General features: G+C 26.1%; 1 protein-coding gene across 3 annotated transcripts; it reads left to right on the forward strand.

Annotated features, from left to right (window-relative positions):
* Positions 1–363: 363 nt before the first annotated feature.
* LOC114121919 (phosphatidylglycerophosphatase and protein-tyrosine phosphatase 1) lies at positions 364–13,816 on the forward strand. Of its 3 annotated transcripts, none has more exons than XM_027984430.2 (6): positions 364–681; positions 4,266–4,426; positions 4,696–4,776; positions 7,951–8,142; positions 8,246–8,351; positions 13,318–13,816. In XM_027984430.2, exons 2-6 carry the CDS (start codon positions 4,289–4,291, stop codon positions 13,329–13,331), a joined length of 531 nt encoding a protein of 176 aa, XP_027840231.1. In that variant the 5' UTR covers positions 364–681; positions 4,266–4,288; the 3' UTR covers positions 13,332–13,816. The 3 variants fall into 3 exon arrangements, with proteins under 3 accessions (XP_027840231.1, XP_027840230.1, XP_027840229.1); XM_027984429.2 differs by lacking the exon at positions 13,318–13,816 and adding an exon at positions 9,000–10,408; XM_027984428.2 differs by lacking the exon at positions 13,318–13,816 and adding an exon at positions 8,442–8,993.
* Positions 13,817–20,799: the final 6,983 nt, after the last annotated feature.

A 20,799-nucleotide genomic window follows, 5' to 3' on the forward strand; every position in this document is an offset into this window, starting at 1 on the left:
AAATGTTAAAGTAGTACACTAATAAATACAAATCGCAATCCAGTATGTAATTTTTGTACATTACACATTTACACTTGATTTTAATAAAACTTTAAATAATTTTTAAGAAAAATACTTTTTATACAAAAAACCAATTTTATTTAACTCAAATGCGCCCATGGTAATCGCTCATTTTGCCAACCTCTATATAGTTACGGCACCATGTAGCATTCTCTTCATATCGAACATTTAAATAATTTTGCCGCCATAAAATCACCTCCACCTTATCATTGCATTTTTGTTACGATCATTATAATAGACATATGTCTATGATTACAAACAATCGTGTCTAATCGTCCAACAAGCTATTGGTAGAGAAGACGCTTTCTCTACAGCAGCTTGCTGCCTCCGACATATTTTGTTGTCGTGTTGGCGTCCTATCGTGATAAACGCATCTGTGTAACATTTTTTATATTCAACACGATAATAATTTTTTTTTTTGTTTTTAAGATAACACTATTCTCTTGGAGAGAATAGATCCTATTCGAAAGCGTACACTTTGAATAATATATCGTAGACCTACTTTTTTGGATAGTCAACCAAATTGTCCCGAATTCATATTGATTGGTCTACTTTTAAACATCAAATATCTACCGTTCAAGAAATAATTATTTGTTAAGTATCAAGTAAAATTAATTTTATGTAAGTAGTACTTTTATTTATTAGTAACTTTATTTTTATTGTATATTTGGTAAGCATATTATAGGTGATTATAAATATGAAGAAATTTTTTTTTCATTCACAAATAAATAATAGTATATTATGTTTGGCTTAATATTCTCTACCAAGATTTGTAGTATATTTATTTTATTTTTTACACATTTATTCAAATATACTATAGATATTTAGTTTTTATTTATTATTTCTCTGTATGAATGATTCATTATTAAACAGATCCAAACGTATGTTTTCATTTAAAATTATGGTTAGGTATAAGTATAAGTACTAAGTAGGTTAAATTCATAATACTTAAAATTGTTAAATTAGTTTCTTAGAATAGAACAATAGGCAATTTTATAAATAAAACTTAGTTATTCAACAATGAAAGACAAACATATTATTTGTACTTATTTTTTAATGAGTTTTAAAAGAATGAATGGAGTCTAATGAAATAAACATAAAGTATTGTTTTATATATTTATTTAAAATATTTGGATACTAAATAAAATTATGTGCAAATTATTTAATGTTGTTAGTTTTAATAATACTTGATTTAATATATTTTTTTTAATTTATAAAAATTGTTTAGCAGACATAGCTACCTATTATTTTCATAATGTTTAGATAGATATTTAAAGAGTGCATTTAATGTGCATGTCTTCTTTTACATTTAATGCAAATATTAATTCTATTTCTAAATTATCTCATAAATATGTATCATAGTGTTCTGTTATGGCGATTCTGTATTTATTTTGGTTTCTTTGACACTACTCTACTGTTGACACAAATAACAATTATACGTTATTACGACAATACTGAACACTGCATATGGCCTATGATAGTTGTATAAAAAACATGTTTGTAAATACAAAAATACTGGAAACTCAAACTAATTGCTTTAATTTATTCATACATTTATACTGAATGACTATATGAGTACTCATTGTCATTATTCATAAGTTGGGCTGGGATTTTAATGTCCTAAAAAATCTTAAAAAATGCAAAAATGACTTAAAAAAATCAAAAAATGCTCTATAGAAATGCATTTAAATTATATTTATTATAGCTTAAAAATTGGGAAAAAAATTTTACATATTATTTTTTATTTTTATAGTATTGTTATTGTAGTATTTATTACTAGTTTAGTTCTGAACATACTAATTGGTTACTAATTCAGTAATACTTATCAAGAACTAGTTATGATAAAATTGTTATCGATGATAACTTGTCGTGCTATATAATTTATAATTTGTACCATCTATAGTTTGCAGAAAGTTTCTTGTTAATCGCAACAATTTTCATTCATTTTATAAACAAAATTGTGAAAAATGCTCTATAAACTAAGAAAATGCACTAAAATCATCAGATAATGCAGAAAAACGATTACTTTTTAAATAACCAGTATTACCCAAAACACATTTTATACTTACAGAGCAATGTTTTAAAACACCAGAAAAATAAATGCCTTTGCATCAAAATCCCAGTCCTACTCATTAGCTAAACTCAGCAGACTTTAATGACATACCTAGTATAGCCATTATTATTATTGAAGATATTGAAATGTCTACAGCAAAACATGAAATAATATTTTTTTAAATTATAATAAACTATATCATAATCTAAGATAACTACCATAATCAAAACATAATTATAATATATTTTAAGATTAATAGTATAATTTGAATACATTTTGAATACAAATCTCGTAAGTCTTTGAATAAATAGTAATGACTTAAAAATATATGATATAGTGATGAGCATTCTGTTAGAAGCAAAATATAAATATTTTTAAATTTAGTTTAACTGTAAAAGCATTATTCTAAAATTCTAAAAAAAAACAAATTTTCTTTTTTCTAATTCAGATTATGTAGATAATCATCTAATACATTTTGTCTTTGCATTATATACTAAATTTAAAATATTGAAGTGTTAATATGCCTATCACAATATTAAAATAGTTGTATTATTTTAAAATCACATTTGGATTTATTTTTTGCAGTTTTTCATATGAATTAAAACATTTATTTATTCATAATAGTTTATTTATATAATTATTTAAATGTTACTTATAACTTTTCTAAGGTAATTTTTTCACATTTTACCTAATTTATATCAAGATCTGTGAAGTTGAATATTTTGATATTTTATAAGTAATGAAGTATTTGTTTTTTTATTATAATACCTAACAATATCACTTTTATAAGTTAATTTAAGTAGTCTTATATTTCTATGAACATAAATTAGATAAATAAATAATAATTGCAATGCCTTTTTGTTGCAAATAAAATTTAGAAAAATTTGAGAATCAGATTTATCAATTATGTATTGTCGGTATTGTTATCAGCAAAATGTGTTTATTCTTGGCATTTTGTAAATTTTTCTAGCCATTTTTAAAGATTTATAGATACACATAAACTACATAGTGCTCCATATGATTTAATTTTTACATTTTACTTGCATGTGTCTATTAATACTCAATTGCTTGTGTTTAAGCACATATATAGATTTATAAAATCCTTCTGTGCTTAACAGTTTGGTAAAAAATTTGTGATTTTTTTAAGTGCTGCAGTGCTGCATGGACTTTTCATTCAGCTGAATTAATTGTTGTTCATGGTTCTATTTCTCAAATTATTATTGATAATAATGTTTCTCAATCTAATTTATTGATTATAAAAATAAATTTCAAAACTATCTTCCTCTCAACCAGCACGTGCTAAACACACAATGTCCTTAAACTTGATGCCCTAATCTTGATTAGTATTGTAGGCAGTTGTGATTTTTTTCGTTTGAACTACCTATTTTGAATTATTGATGGTTATACTATCAGTATCATTATCAATGAAAGAATTGCAATCTATAAGACATAGTCTTCCTTTGTTGTACTTGCTTTTTCTAAAAAAAAGATTTGTTCATTTGTATTATTTCATATCTATTTTTCCTCAATTTATAAACTATTCTGCTAAAGGGTTCAATTAGCGCAACTTTAAATTTATTTATCCAATTCAAAAGAAGTTCAATTATTTCACATAAACTCAATCCACTTTTATTTTTTCTATTTTTATCCATTTATGTAAACAATGGATTTTAGCTAGTATTTATTGCCATAATTTAAAACACTAAAATGGCTTAATTATAACTAATTATTATCACATTAAACTTTTAAGAACAAAAATATGCTATGTGTTATAATATAAATATAATATAATATGTGCCATATTTATATAGATAGTATCTAAAAAGTTGTTTGACTAATTCAAATATGTGGTTTATCGAAGAGTAATTTTATGGAGAATTAATTTAAAATATGAAAATTGTAAAACCTATAATGCATAGTAAAGCAAGTTATGGTAAATTGAATTAATTTAAAATAACTGTTTATTGTTTATTTTAACAATTTTTTTTAAAATGCTGTTATTTAAGAAATATATATTAAACTGTTTTAAAATTAAAACATTATTTAAGTTTCGACTTTAAAGAGATCAATTTACTTTTTATTTGGTTTTAGGTTAATTAAAAAATAATATATTTTTATTTATTAATCATTTATTTTGTGTTTTAAATTTCAGATTTTATATTTCATAATTGAATTATGTTTGCCCGTGTCACATTTTATCCCACACTTTTATATAATGTATTTATGGAAAAAGTAACACAGCGCAACTGGTATGATCGAATTGATGAAAATGTTATATTGGGTGCACTTCCTTTTAGGAATATAAGTCAAAAAGTATGTATTTAATTTATCATTCATCATGTTATTATAAAAATATGCTTTATACCTATTATTAATTAATGATTAAATAATTAATATTGAATAAAGAATTTCAATTTATTATTTTTTTATTTACTAATTTTATTCATATGAATAATGCTTATTTGTTGATTTCACATCAAATTGTTGTCATCAATATTTTTATCAATTATAGATACATGTAAATTCCTAGTTTTCTTCTAATTAAATTATTGTATATTGTTAAACCAAATTTTTTTTTATAGTTAATTGATGAAGAAAATGTCAGATGTGTAATATCAATGAATGAATCATACGAATTAGAACATTTTACACCTCAACCAGATGTAAGTTTAATTATATACTATAAAGTATCATTCAAAAATTCGGTCAAATAATATTCCAAACATAATATATATAATTTATTAAATAATTTTAAAACATATATTATTTGCTTTTTCTTTTTTAAAAACTTAATTATTAAATGTAATAGTTCAATTATTGTGTGAATAATTAATGAGTTGTTACTTGTTAATTCTCATAATTATATCACTTTTACTGTATAACTCATTAAAAGCAATAATTTAAAAATTGAGTATGATACTTAATAATAATAGGAATTATATCTAAAAACATAGTAAATAAGTTATAACACAATAGGAATATCATTTTATATTTTGCAATATAGTAATGGTAGTATATGTAATATGTGTAATGTATTTTTTTTTACGTAAAACTAATTTGTTATGTTACATACTTAAATTTAAGTTTTAATTTTTATATGGTTATTATTTTAATTGTCAATAGTAAATAGGTACTTATTATCTTAAAATGTATTTATGTCTTTTTCTTTTAATATATATTTGAGATTTGAACAGAACAATATTATGAATATAGGTAGGTATATTAAGTTATAGATAAATTATATTTTTACGATTTTTACCTTTATTATTTTTAAGATTTTTTTGTTAATTTTAAAGATAACTTATATATTTTTTTTTATATTTCTTTTCTAAACTGGATATTTTTGTGTGAATTTTTAGTATTTAATCTTTAAATAGATTTTTATGTTTTTATTTATAGCTTATAAAATAAGTAGTGAATTGAGTAGTGAACCAATATTTTGTGGAGTAACCTTATTTTATTCCACTGTATTTATAAAACCTTTAATTTCTTATTTTTGGTAACAATTTCAAATCATGTACAATTAATATTTTAATTTAACATGTTATTTTTTATTTTTTTTTGTTTTAAGGGTGTTGATTTAAAATAATTTCTTATTTTAGTATATCTATATAATTATAGTTAAGAGTACTTTTAAGTTTGAACTTGCATTTGTTGTCCCTGTCTAATAAGAGCAGTGCATTTATCAAGTATTTAACTTAAAAGTTACATGTAAATTGTCAAAGGTTTTTTTTATATTGAAACATGTTATATGTATTTTTAAATTTTTATATTTTTTCTTTTATAACATGGTTTAAAATTAATATATCTAAAATAGAAACCCTCAAACAGCTATTATATAGTATACGGTCTACCGGCGAATGCGTTCTAGTTATAGGATACCTATAGCTGGTCGGATTTTTCAGGCTTAAGATTATTTTTAATAGATACAGTATAATCATTTTCTTTGGTGAATACTATCTTTATGACTTTATACTTAATGACTTTTGATAACAAATACTTAAACATTTTGAAAAATGGTGGACTCAAATGCTCAGTGTCACACTTATTGCACAGCATTACAAATTATACACTGTCATACCCAGTATGTTGGCAAAACATTTTGTTTAATTATAAGTAGTTGTTGACATATTTTGTAATCAACCATACATTTTTTAATTATCATTATTAATTTGGAAAATAATGACAATGAAGGGCAAGAAAAGGAGAATTTGTGGAAGTGTATGTACTTTGAGCAGTTGCTACTCCAAATGAACTTAAAACAACCCAATATTCCATATTTTTGATTACAATTTAGACACAATTAATAAACATTATAATTTATTACCAATATATACTATATTTTATTATAATTTTTTTTGTGGAATAATAAACTATATGATATAATTTTTAATTTTTAATTTATTCATTTGTAGTAGATTGCATACTTTTTTTGTAAATCTCCAGTAGACCGCATACTATATTTGTGAATTCACCAGTAAACCGCAGACTATAATATAATAGCCCCTCAAGCATTCAAAAAATGTTATTATCTTTACGATTAACATTTTTGGTAAATTCAGTTTAATGCTTAGACTAATAATCTAAACAAGAATTGTTGATCATAAATTTGATATAGGTATTATACATTTATAAAAATAAAATATATTATGAGGGCGAGTTGTTTTTTTAAAGCTATAGATAAACATAAAAAATCAGTTTTTAAATCTAAATATTTATAACAAAATATTATGTACTGAATTTTTATAAATTTTGATTATATATGTGAATTTGTTAGTTACGTATTTTAAACTGTATTATGTAGGAAAAATATATTTTTTTATTTTAAATATCATAATATAATATAATATTAATTATATTACTTTTCTTGGTTAACCTAATTTTTATTTAAATCTCATATGGATACAAACTATTAGATAACATCTATAATAGATTCTCTGAACAATAATTTTAGTCTTTACTCCATCACATTAAAATATGAAAAATGTAATTAAAATAAATTTTGATTTATTTATAATGTATATTATGATAATTAAATAACATCATGTATTTATAATTTATTATTAATTTATATATCTATCATTTCAATCTATTGTTTTTTAAAGTTGTATACTGTTTTTTTTTTTTTTAATATTTTGTGATATTCTTTAGATAAACTTAATATATTAATAGTATATTTAACATAATAACTTTATTTTTAATTAGTATTTAATTAGTATAAATCTTTAATTTATAATTCTTATGTCCCATTACGTATACTATGTAATTTCAATAAATTTTCTCATAAATTATTTTGTTCATGAGTTTAATTCCCAATCCAAACAAATGATTTATGAAAACTAATTTTGTACAAAATCTTTATAATGTGATACTAGTTTATTCAATCTAATAAATCCTTGTTTTATATTTGTATAATAAAATAACTTTAAGGTTTTGTAATTTTTATTTGTAAGAAAATATTATTATTTAAGTATTATTTTGAACTTAAAACTATTGATTTTAACTTATAAAGCATTAAAGTTTAAATATTTAAATATTAATATTTTTTACTTTAAATATTATTTAAAAGAACATGCGCTAATATTAAATTGTATAATATAATAAGTAGTATTATTAATATTAAATTACTACATTTAAAAGTGTTACTAGAAAGGATTGTTGGTTATATATTTAAATTTTAGTACATTTAGCACTAATAAATTAAAGGAATTAATATATAATTAAATATTTGCATTCATAAATTAGGGCAAACATGCAATAAATAATAGAAATAAAATATTATGAAGTTTAGTCTTGATTTCAGAAATCAATATTAAATAGTTTTATTTTGATTTCAGGAATGGAAAAAAATGGGAGTAGAACATTGTCAGCTGAGTACAAAAGACATTTTTGAAACTCCGTCTCATGAGAAATTAATTCAAGGCGTTTCAGTGATGGAAGCAGTTTCAAAAGATGGTAATACTGTATATGTACATTGCAAGGCAGGTCGTACTCGTAGTGCAACTCTTGTGGGCTGTTATTTGATGTCTGTATGTATAAAATATACTTATTAGTATTATCTTATTTTTTATACTACCTATTGTGAAATTTTTAGTTTATCATTGCTGTAATTTTTATTATTTGTGTCTTTAGAAACATAATTGGACTCCTGAACAAGCAATTGAAAATATTGTATCCAAGCGACCTCATATTTGGTTACGTAATCAACAATTAGAGAGTCTCAAAAAGTATTATGATGGTAATTAAAATAAAATTACGTAATAAATGATTTTATTAAAAATACATTCTTTTTATTTAGTATTTGAATAATTTTTATTATTTTCCTTAGCTGTGGTAAAAGAAAAATTTAATGCTTTCAAAACGGATATTAATTAAAACATCTACTATTCTACTCGCTATGACCAATAACAATCAATATACTCGTTTTAGAATATTATTAACATTTCGAGTAATTAACAACATATCTTCATAACCACGGACATCACTAACATTAGATATTATAAGAGAGTACTATATAATTTTAAGGAGTTCAGGATTCAACTAGTAGTTATAATTTGAAACCTACTGTGTATTTCATTGCGTTGCTCAATCCTTTATTACTTCTCTTGTTTTCCAAAGGCTCTAACATTATTTTTAGTAACTATTATTATTATTATTATTATTACTACTATAATTATTATTAATTTATATAATTCCTTTAAAGGTGAAGTGTTTATGTTTTGAATAGTCTGTGATAATTTTGCTATTTTTTTTTTGTGCGTGTTTACTGTTTGGTTACATTTTTTCTTAAAAATTTTATTTGACATTCATTTTAATGAATTAGATTATGTTGATTATAAATCTCATTACTAATATCGTACGTTATTTACTTTGTTAATTATTTTAGAGAAATCAATATGGCGTATAGGGTAGAATAAATTAGTTGGACAAAGTAATATTTTAATGATGTGTACAATTTTAGAATCTGAGTAAATGATAAACATTATTGTTTGTTGTTATATCTATTTTCTTTTTTGTTCATTTTAATGAATATTCATCATAGATTTGATTTTAAATTGTATTATTACTACCTAGAAGACTTATAATATATCCAATGACAATAATTTTTTATATATAGAATTAATTTTTATATAAGATATAACAATATCATAAAAACTGTGTAATAATATTTGATTTTTAATTCTAAGATGATTTTATATATTGTTGATAATTTCAAAACATTTTTCTTTTCAAATATTAATTTTTACTTAGTGATTATCGATTCATAGAAAAATATATATTATTTGTGTATAATTGTGTTCATACTTCAATTAAAAGATTATGAAATTATTTCCCTGATTATAAATTGTAAAATGTTTTGTTGCAATACTGGAGTACATAACAATATAAAATTTTATTGATTTTCGTTTATTTTTATAATTAAATTATTTTGTTTTTGTGTAAACAATTTACCTTAAAAATGTTTACCATTTACAAGCTGACTAAATTTTTACAATGTACCTACTTGAAAGATTTTGATTTAGAATAATTTAATTGGGTGTTAGTTAAATTTTTTAAGTAGAAATATTTTACTTTTAAACAACAATTTTTGTATTTTATAAGAAAAATATTTAGTTTTTATTGTGAAATAACAGTATTTAAGATCCAATTAGTAAACTTAGTATATTCATTATTGAGTATATATTATCATAATTGATACTATATTTTGAGAATACCTAAAATGTATTTAATATATTTTATTTATCTTATTTCATTTAGTTTATTAATAGTATATTAATTTTAAGTTAAACGTACAAATATGTTAATGTTAATTATTCAAATGGGTGAGAGAAATTTATATTATAGAAAATTTAAATACCAAAAAATGTTCTAGGTATGTATAGTTGTTGAAAATATTCAACTAGACAATAATCTTGTACCTTATGTTTAACTATCATAATTATCTATCATTATTGCAAACATTATGTTGTCTTTATTTTTTAATTTAATTATTGATTATTGTTTGAAAATAATTGTATGCTAAAGATTTAAGTATTTATGGAGTTCTTTAAATTATAGTTTATTGTCAATGTTACTTACTTCTAAAAGGATAAAAGTAGAATTATAAGCGGAATGTGCAATTAATGAAATTTTATTTTTATTAAGGAATCTTATTGTTTAAATAGCTTAAAGTAAAAGGTATAAGATTGTATAAGGTTCTTATTAAAAACAATTTTGCTTGATATTAATATTGGTGTAAGAAGTATGTAATAAACTTAATAAGTTATTGAATCTAGTAACTTAATGTTGTACTAACTGCATGTATATCTAAAATCTACATTATAAACAATAAACAAAAATGTGCATTTCCAAATCCCCGAGGTGAAATATAAAAATTGAATTATAAAATTCTATAAATACATCACAATTATTATTAATTAGATGAGAAAGAATAATAAGCAATAACAAATAGTAATGATTGAATAGAAATAGAAATATTGATTTACTCAGTGTGGATACCTATTTTGTGTTTGTATTATGAATTAGCTGTTTTGAATAAATAAAAACTTTGATATTTAATAACATTAAAATAATATACTGAAATTGTTTAATAGTTTATTATGTTTTTCTATAAACTTTTGTACGTTGGACCCGTTTGTGTTGTCTCTATCTTACACACAAACAACATAGTGAATGTTTGTTCACCAGTATTAATACTGCAGTACATGTGCTATTACTTTTGATATTAGAGTGAATTGACCTATTATAAAATTTAAAAGTAAGATTATTTTCTAGGATCTCATACAGCCTCTTATTGATATTATTTTTATGTAAGTTTTGTTCCTTTTAAAATGTATAGTTTCAACAAGATCTTAACTTACTTAAAAATAATATTATCAATTAAAGAATACATGGGGCCCTAGATAATAATCTTACCTTTAAATTGTATAATAGGTGATTTGCTATATTATACGTGTGTAAGACAGAAATAACACATTCGAGTACGACGTCCTCTTAAGAATTGATCTTTTGTCGTGTATATTAAAATAAGTTATGTGTACTATGATTGTACTTAGTTGAACGTAAGTGGCAGGTAATTGGTAGGTATGTAAATGTTTAATTGAGCGACAGAAATTTTCACTTTGTGATCAATTTATTTATATAAATTACCTACTATGATCTCTATAATACAAATCTATAGAATAATAAATACCTATACATTATTTATAAAATTAACAAACTTAGAAAATAGTTTATAATATATTAATATGCAACATTCGATATATTTTCTAGACCTTAGAACAAGTTGTTAGTTTGTCAAACCGAAATCTTCTTACAAAATGTTCATTATACATGTGGTTGTTAAATACTTAATAATATTTAATAATAATTAGATACAAATTATTAAATGTACCTAGGTAGTATCCAAACCTGTAGTGTTATTTTTTATTGAACTACACTATAGGTACTAAGCAAAATATCCAATTATTGTTACCTACTTTAGTTTCTAAATGACGGTTTTCAGTGAATCACGATACTTATTTTTTAGTGGTTTTAATTAAATAATTTATTGAAATATAATATTCCGCGGTTTCCTATTTTATATTTATATTTATAGAGTTCTGCTGTTTTAATTACTACAACCATGGTTTTACATAGTTATAACTTTTCTCTTGTAATACCAGTATATAGTGAAAATAATATGACAAGTATCTAGCTTGACAGTTGGTACATATACCTAGAAATAAGGATTTGAATAGGACGAATAGGTAAATATTAAATAATTATTTAAAATTATTGATCTGATTATCATTTATAAAATAGGTACCTATTGGTCAGTGATAAAAATAATATTGTGTGACTTAATTTTTTGATTTTAATTGTTGGTAGAATGTTCAAATAGGAACACGATGAAATTCCAGTTAAAATATCGCTAAAATTAAATTTTAACATCAGCCATCAATTTACCTAATATTGGTTTATAATAAAAACAGACGACATTTGAATGCTGAATGGTCGAATATAATACACTGTTTTCTTTGAATTTATTTAAAACAGTATTTTTATAATTACATACTTAATTGACTATAATACTGACTTATTATAAAAATCTAGTACTGCGTCTATAAAAAATCACATATTCGTTTACTTTCCTAACTACTTATTCATAATGATAAATATGTTTTTATTTTCTGTTTAAAATGTAGCAAAGTTATGTAGTGAATTTAAACTAAACGCTTTTCAATTATCCGATGGAAAAAATATATAGATAGACGATCATGATAATGTGTAGGTTGAGACGTACGTAATATAGGTAGTAGGTACATCGTGAACACCAATAAACTAGTCATTGGAGAAATATTAATATTGTATGCACTATGATACTATTTAATATAGGTACTTACCCGTTTTTTATGCTGGAAAAGTGACAACAACTTAATTGTTAGTGAAATTAGAACATCTAAAAGTTGGACATCTTTCATAAATAAGAGTGTAATTTAATTTTGTTATTTAAAACAAACAATATTAATAATATTATATTTCACTTAAAACGTTCGATAAAATACTTAGGTACGTATATAACTCAATATTAATTAGAATAAATAATAGGCGCGCTATATAACTCTCCAATAAGCATAACGTTGTACAGAATATTTAATTTTTAATTTTAACCAAAAGAAAATTTGTACAGGTACCTAATCTAAATTGGTTGTAAATCGTAACAGTAGTGGTACATAGAACATGATGATATGTTGTTTTATGTCAGTGGATTTTAAATAACTATATGTATAGTATGTACGCGAAACGTGAAATGTGAATGTTTGTGTCAGTATGTGAAAATCGAAGGTACATAGATAGCCGATAGGTACCTACGCACGTAGACAATTTAACGTAGGTATGCTAAAATCGTAATTTAAAATAGAAAAACAAATTACTTCACCTAATATAATATTTATTAAAATAGTAGTTGATTAACAACGAAGGCAGAGACACGTTCGCGGGGTCAAGTAACCTATATATATTGAATTTAGATACCTAGGTCATTGGTTCTCTACATGTATAGATAATACAGATAATACGTACAGATAAGTAGGCCGTAAATACCTACGTACTCGCGTGCTGACATTTTCAAAATCACGTATTCTTGTTAAGTACATTGTAGGCACCTTATTCCTTACGGCTAGACACCAATTTACTTATAAAGTGATGGTTTTTGTTTTTAGATATTATCCACTGAACCGACACCATCAGAAGCCATTAAAAACTACTTTTTTTTTTTTTTTTTGTTATTGATTACGGCCGATTAAGAATATTAACAACGCTCGCACCTATATAGGTAATACAACAACCAACTAAATAATGATATTCCCAAGAAGATTAATCGCTTATAGACGCGAGCCCCGATATGCACAAGTCCGCTGCCGCGTCTCGTCATCGCATAAACCAGAAACCGCTCCTAAAAACAAAAAAAAAATAAAATGGAAATTCGGTACCAGCTATACCTAACTATCTGTACACAATACGAGTATAACATATAGGGGATTCGGAAGAGGAAACGAATCGAGTCTACGATTGGGACCAGATTTTCTTGTTTTTTTTTTGTATACTTTTTTACTTTTATATACTTGTTTTTTTTTTATTATTATATGCATTAGAAATGCTTATCTATGTGTGCAAGTCGACTGAAATAAGAAATATACAGCTGAACTATCTTTAATGAAAGTAACATTGTAGTTTGTGATCTATTGGTACCTTATATATTATATTACGTTATTTTATGTTCTCTTCGATCCACTCCTTTCAAAGTTCACATGTTTGTATAAGAAATACGTGTAATCTCTTATAAAAATTCCAGTTTTCCTTACTCGTTTTTGTTTAGTGTAAAAATCTAAAATGTTGATATGAGTTAGTTATACTAGTTAGTGTTAATTATTTTCAGCTATCATAAGTATTAATTATAATATTCTCAATTCCAAAATATAACACACATTAATTCGTGTACAAAAAAAAGTTATCATATTTACTAATTAGATAAGCAAACTTAATATTTAATGTGGAATTTTAAACCGCATGTGTTTAGTTTTTTATAAGGGGTTCTTTAGTAAATAACCACTTATGATCCTTTTAACTGTATTGGTTACAACGATATAGTCTCTGCACTTTTTACAAAATGAAAAACAAAACATATTTCTTCTTACATAATAATATTATACTTCACTAAAGTTGCATCAGTTGTGTTTTATGTACTCTACTTATTAAAATATAAAATATAGTTATTGTTTTCGAATTTCTAGTATTATAAATTATGATATCGATAAACCTACGTGTTATTTTTCTTAATATGATGATTGATGATTATTTTTATTACTATTCATTTTTTCATTACTTATAAATTATAAAATGCATCTTAGATACCTGTATTGTATTATACCTGTTTTTCTTTATTATACAAACTATTTTGAAATAATTTTTATATAATTGGTATGAACACCAATTTTAGTTCTTTTGTAAATTTTAAGACGGGTAGAAAGAGGCTTCTCATACACGTGACAAAGGTCAAAAGTTGTGAAAAATAAGAAAAGTATTTATTGAAACTGAGAAAATAAAAAACAAAAACTTAAAAGTATGTAAAAAAAAAATTTTAAAGAAACAACGATTAGGTAAAGAACTTAAAGAATAAATATATGTGCCTGCATTTTTAGATATCGATGATATGATAGAAAATATTTATTACTATAATGTTTCGTCTTTTAAAAATGAAAAGTGGAAATCTGAAAAAACTTGCTGACGCCACGAAATAGTTATATTATATTATATTATATTATATTATACGGAATGTGTTCAGAGAGAGAACTCTCTGAACACATTCCGTATCCACAAGAATTTAAAGATTTATTGAACGGCGATGGTGAAATTAATAAAATGCTTTGACAAAATATTATTTTATAATGATTTATTTATGCATTGTCAATTATTATATGTTTCATTTTCACAACGTAAAAGCTGTGGAGTAAGGCAATCAGGATTGAGTTCAAATTGAAAAAGAAATCAATTGAAAATATTATAATTGAATATTTGACAAGGTATATTGCATAACGTGTGTTTTATATTTTATTTAAAATTTTAATTTAAATATTAATAATTTATGATGTTTGTATTATTTTTTATTATTTGATTTATAAGCTTTTAGTTGGTAAAAAAGAGATCGAAGGCAAAGTAAAGCGAGCTGCAAGGGACAGAGCCCCCTAGTTTCAATATAAAATAATATAATTTATTTTCATTTATTGATAATAATTTTTTGCCCTTGTGTAGTATACGTTAATAGTTTAGGGAATCAAAAATGTGCCAAAGTAGGTTATAGGTTAGGTACTTATGCACAGTGTAATATATTTTTTGAATCATTATTTTTGCTCACAGCAATAGCTATTATTAAAATATTTTATAGTTGTTATAATATGAACCTATTGATTTGACGATAACGAGAATTAAACATGTAAGCATAAAAAAAAAACTCAAGTACTCAACTATACTTATTATTTTATTGGTATACCTACGATGTATCTACAGAAATATCTGAATTAACTGTTCAATTAAATTTAGATACCTAATAAGTAATAAGCACTTAATAAGTATCTATACACTCGTAATAAGTCATACAAGTACGTCTAACACAAATTAAATGAAACTATATTGGTCGCATTTCATGAATCATGACATATGCTATTATGCACTGTGCATGACTGTTCGATATAATTGTTGTGTGTAATTTGTTAGTTAACACGTGATATCGTATAATAGGTATTATATTTGTTTAGACAATTATTAAAGATGACAGACAGACAATATATAGACTATGGTTAATAGTTGCACAATCATTACCTATTAGTCACACTATGTATAATATAGTTAATATATTATACATGTTGGTACTATTATTACGACTAAACGAGTATTATAATAATACATCCATCGTATCGAGGTACTGCAATTAAAAAATTCGTTTGTAGTATGTATATTATAATTTATTCGAATATCATAAGCTTAGGATTCAAAGTATATTCCTGTCTATCTGTATTTTTTTTGGAAAACACTGCAGTAAAAACAGTTCTTGCACCATCATTTTCGGTTCTGAACGGGGGGAAAAAATGGGTAATTTATATACTGTAGGGTGTATAGCCTACTTCAATGCCGATTTGGAAACTAGGTCAAGTAGACGAATTGCTATAATAAATCTAATAAAACTGTAAATTATTAATTATCAAAAAAAATATTGAATATATATCTACGAAATAAAATTATTATATACGTATGAAAAACTGTTAGGAACGATCTTGTTTGTGTTGCAAATATAGTTACAATAATAATGATGTAGTCGGTGTGTTTAAAACTGTTGGTCCCATCGATAACATATCAATAATAATTGACGATATATATTATATCGAAATACCTATCAACCTGTGTGCACAGGACGTTGATCTTGTAAAATCTGTAGGGAATAGTTATTTGGTAAATGGTAGCAAACAGATCAGTGGAGTCCTTGTTCCTCGGCCCTATACAGGGCACATCGGTCTTACGGTTACAATATTTTGATCTGAACAGAATCAATTGTAGTTATCGAGTCGTATCTGCAGGACAAAATTAGTGGTACTTACTCGAGCTGTGTCCGATGAAAAAAGAGATAAACGTGTTAAGTAAAACGAGTAAAAAATACTATTATACAGTTTTAATACATTTGTATAATATTGTAATGGATGACTGGATGAGAATGGACAAATTTCTAGGTTTGTGTACGCGTCTACATTTTTTTCATCGGGACATAACTCGTGTAGGTATTCAAAAAACATTTACCAGACAAAAATTCATGTAAACCGGATAATTTCATCGGACACGACTATAGTGTAATCTGAAAAAAACTTAGAGACACAATTTCGTATTTGAAACACAACTCGTTTGCAGCCGAATAAATAATCTTCCGTAAGTGTCCTTTTCCCATCTATGTGGCTAGGCTATATAATATGGTATTTTATGCATAATATTATATTATAGGTAGTCTCACTATTTTGAGTTATATAATATCCATTATTCAATATGATTTATTTTTGTAAAGAGTAAGGTACTTTTGAGTATAATATGTAATCTGTTATGTGCAAAAATACAAAAATGACTATTATGTATTAATATAGGTAATAATTGTAATAATATTCTCAAATTAAACCAAATACTGAAATACAAATTGTCAAAGTGTGTGTTCAAGACGGTGGTATTACAATATTTTTCAATCGCGTCTCGAACTCGATGGTAAGGTTTGAATTTTCAATTTGTCTACTCGCTGCAAGGGCGTCTATGTGGGGGAGAGGGGGCTATCCTGTTTCAGAGTAGTTTTTGATGATAATAAAGATAGCTAAAAACACGCTAAGAAGTTCTTGTTTTTCTATTCAATCCGTTGAAAACGACTAATTATCTTTTAAATGTCGTCTGTAGTAAAAGCATACCGAGCAGAATCAAAATAAGCGTATAGCACTTTGACCGGATCGATAATTTTTTGTAGTACGGTAGGGAGGGTACGCGTCCCTGGTTTGGTTTCCCCATCGACGGACGCCCATAAATAAAATCGACCCAGTATACCGTAATACCTATAAACTTATTTTTATTATGGCCCGTTATAATTAATTTTTATCCACGTTTCCAATGATAGTTAATTTCGAAAATTATTAAACAATCAAAATCGACTGATTCGGTTATAAAGTTATTACACAAGTAACTTTTAAACTTAATTTTAACTTTCTAGCCATAGTCTGTGGACTGTGATCAGCTATACGCGCAGTTAAACTACCGACCAATACATTATTATTTATTACTTTATTTCCCAATATTAGTTCATAAAATACTAAATAGTACTTAATAAATAACAAAATGTCACTTCTTATTATAGTGTAGTTACTTAATTTTATTGAGCACGATACAGCCATTAATTGCACATTTTTATTCGCATTTAAGACCACGATCAAATGTTCGAAAACATGTTTTTAACAGAAATTTTTCATTAAAAAAAAAAAAAAACAGGTTTTTCTCTCAACTCCGGTCAATGCTTTTTATTCAATGATGACATAATCTGATCTGCCTTATCATTCATAAGATTAAAACGTCGGGTGCCTATTCTTATAAAATATATGCACACTACGCGTCTACGCACACTAATTTGTATAATAATAATAATAATAATAATAGTAGTTATGAATATTTATTTAATTAGTACACATCTAGATGATGAGTTCTTTTGAGTTAGGTACGTTGTTGAGAATTAATTGCCCGTGAACAATATATAAATGCAGTAGGTATACTATTGTGCGTGTATTAAAATATAATCATGTGCAATTATATAATAAACATGTCATATTGTTTGTTTTCGCATTATTGTTAATAAATATAATTTAATATAATTCAATGCCTTTAACGTACCTATAGGCGTTACAAGGCTGCCCAAACGAGTCTTTTATACGTATTATGATGTGCATTGATCATTAGCCCGCTAGGCATATAATACTATCATATGGTTGGCTATAAATCATAGATAATTTGTTTGGACAATATTATTTACTATAGACGTACTAGTTATTTTTAGTTCTTCGACGTTTATATCCTAATACAGTTGATTTGTGAGATATTAAAATCAAATACTTATTCCCCTACGGCAACTACAATATTACGTCGAATTTCCTCGGTTAACTGCATATTATAACCAGTGATCGACTATAAAAATTAGAAATATCTAAATGCGAACGCCACGACCAGTCTGCAGTTTTTAGGGTTCTTAACGTTTATAAGTATTGATATAAGCTCAGTTATCGCTAAAGTAAAGATCCTTACAAGGGACTTCACAGTTGAACTACTAGAAAACTAAATGATAATATGCTCAGATAGATTTTCAATGATCAGCTCGTAGTCTATTTCTGTAATGTATACATATATAAATGAACTTTCAAGAATTATCGATTTTGAAATTCAAACTAATGCCAACAACGCGTCCTTTTTTATCTCGCTATGTCTGTTTACCATTCGTTACCGACAAAACGTTCGACAATACCACGACAACTGTACACGGGGATCGATAAGTTTTCGCGCGGATCGTCACAATAATACATTGTTTTTCGTCGGAGAGTGCGCTGAAAATTAAATAAATGATATATTATTATGAAAAAATATCGTTGAAAACGATATAGTATTGCCGTATTGCCGTATTGGGCGTATTGGCACTCATCATCTGCAAACCGCCCACGGGCGCCTGCACGGTTTTGTTACCCTGCAAACGCATCGCTCTGTACGGTTTTTCTAAAAATCGCCTCAGGTGGGCATATAAATAATGCCGCGTTAACCCTTACGGCGAACGTTAATACCGCGTGCCCAGTGGCGTAAATTTATGATATAGATGACCGGGTGGGTGGGCATTGCATTTTTTTACGATCATCGTTATTAGATACGACAGTCGCAGTGGTTATTGCAGTTGGGTGCACAATTTTTTTTTTTATTTAATATCTGCACGCAAATGTGCGACTTAAAAACTCGTTGACCTCCATAATATCATATGCCGCCGGTCCGACTACTCGCTACGAATACCAGGGACTTTTGGGCGCATTGTACAGCGAGGTATAGATCGGTGTCACAACTCACTCACGACGACCCCGTGGCGTGAGATATCGCGGCAGCAAGTCGTCGTGCGGTCGATCCGAACACGTTTTATTGGCAGTAACCACGAGTACACAACACGCGTTATCGCGGAACCGTGCTCACGCGTTTAGGGAACGTAATAAGTGAGCCTCCCTAATCCGAGCCGCCTTTCGCGTGTGCCCGTCGCCGACGCTCAGGCGGTTTATTATACGGCGCTGAGTAATACTACCCGTGCGACACATCGCGCTATTGTGCTGCCGACAGCGACGGCCGCGGGCGACTGATGAATCTGGACCGAAATGTCACGGTAAACAAAACGTCCGATTCACGTCGGCCAAGACGACAGCGGCGGTGAAAAAAAAATCGTATCCATCAACCCGATAAGCGTTGGTGAACGGTGACACGACAGTTTGATGTTTTAAATACGAATACCGTCATAAAACACTATCATATATAGACACCTGTTAGGAGTTAATACGCGTTTGACGCGATGCAGAGTGCAATTCGTCGATGCCGGACACGACATGAAATATCGTTTAATTTAGATAAATTACGAAACGATGTATACGTTTAGAAAATGAGAAATGGACAGGCCGTCCCTATAAGAAGGGGTTAGCGTTCCCGGTATACCGATAGTGACCGTAGATGACCATATTATTCCGACTTCTTATATAGTTATTGTTTCGTGACGTTGCTGATGTCTGCAGACGTTCCGTTATTAAGTATATGAATCGACGACCTTTATTATATCGACTGATAAATGTAAATGTGTTATGGATTAAATGATGGATAATAACAGTGGTCAATGTTTGCGATTTTAAGTTTGAACACAATCAAGTCGGAGTTTACAAATATAAATTTTAAACGTATAATACAAATAAGTATGCGTGTAGCAGATAATGTCGTCGCCTGTCGCGTCCAATGTCAAGCTCGTCACAACTCTGGGAATTTTCCGGTAGATCATGGTTAGAGAATGATACCATGATTACCACGTCCAATCAGAATACGATAAGAGTCACATGACAGCTAGAAGACGTGTA

The sequence above is a fragment of the Aphis gossypii genome, chromosome X (genome assembly GCF_020184175.1).
Source record: "Aphis gossypii isolate Hap1 chromosome X, ASM2018417v2, whole genome shotgun sequence".
NCBI classification, from domain to species: domain Eukaryota; kingdom Metazoa; phylum Arthropoda; class Insecta; order Hemiptera; family Aphididae; genus Aphis; species Aphis gossypii.

Excerpts from the sequence above, each read along its gene's own strand:
- LOC114121919 (XM_027984428.2), top strand. The coding sequence starts at position 4,289 with ATGTTTGCCCGTGTCACATTTTATCCCACACTTTTATATAATGTATTT. Across the intron at positions 4,777-7,950 it reads ATTTTACACCTCAACCAGAT|GAATGGAAAAAAATGGGAGT; the intron begins GTAAGTTTAATT and ends TTTTGATTTCAG. Across the intron at positions 8,352-8,441 it reads TCTCAAAAAGTATTATGATG|CTGTGGTAAAAGAAAAATTT; the intron begins GTAATTAAAATA and ends TATTTTCCTTAG.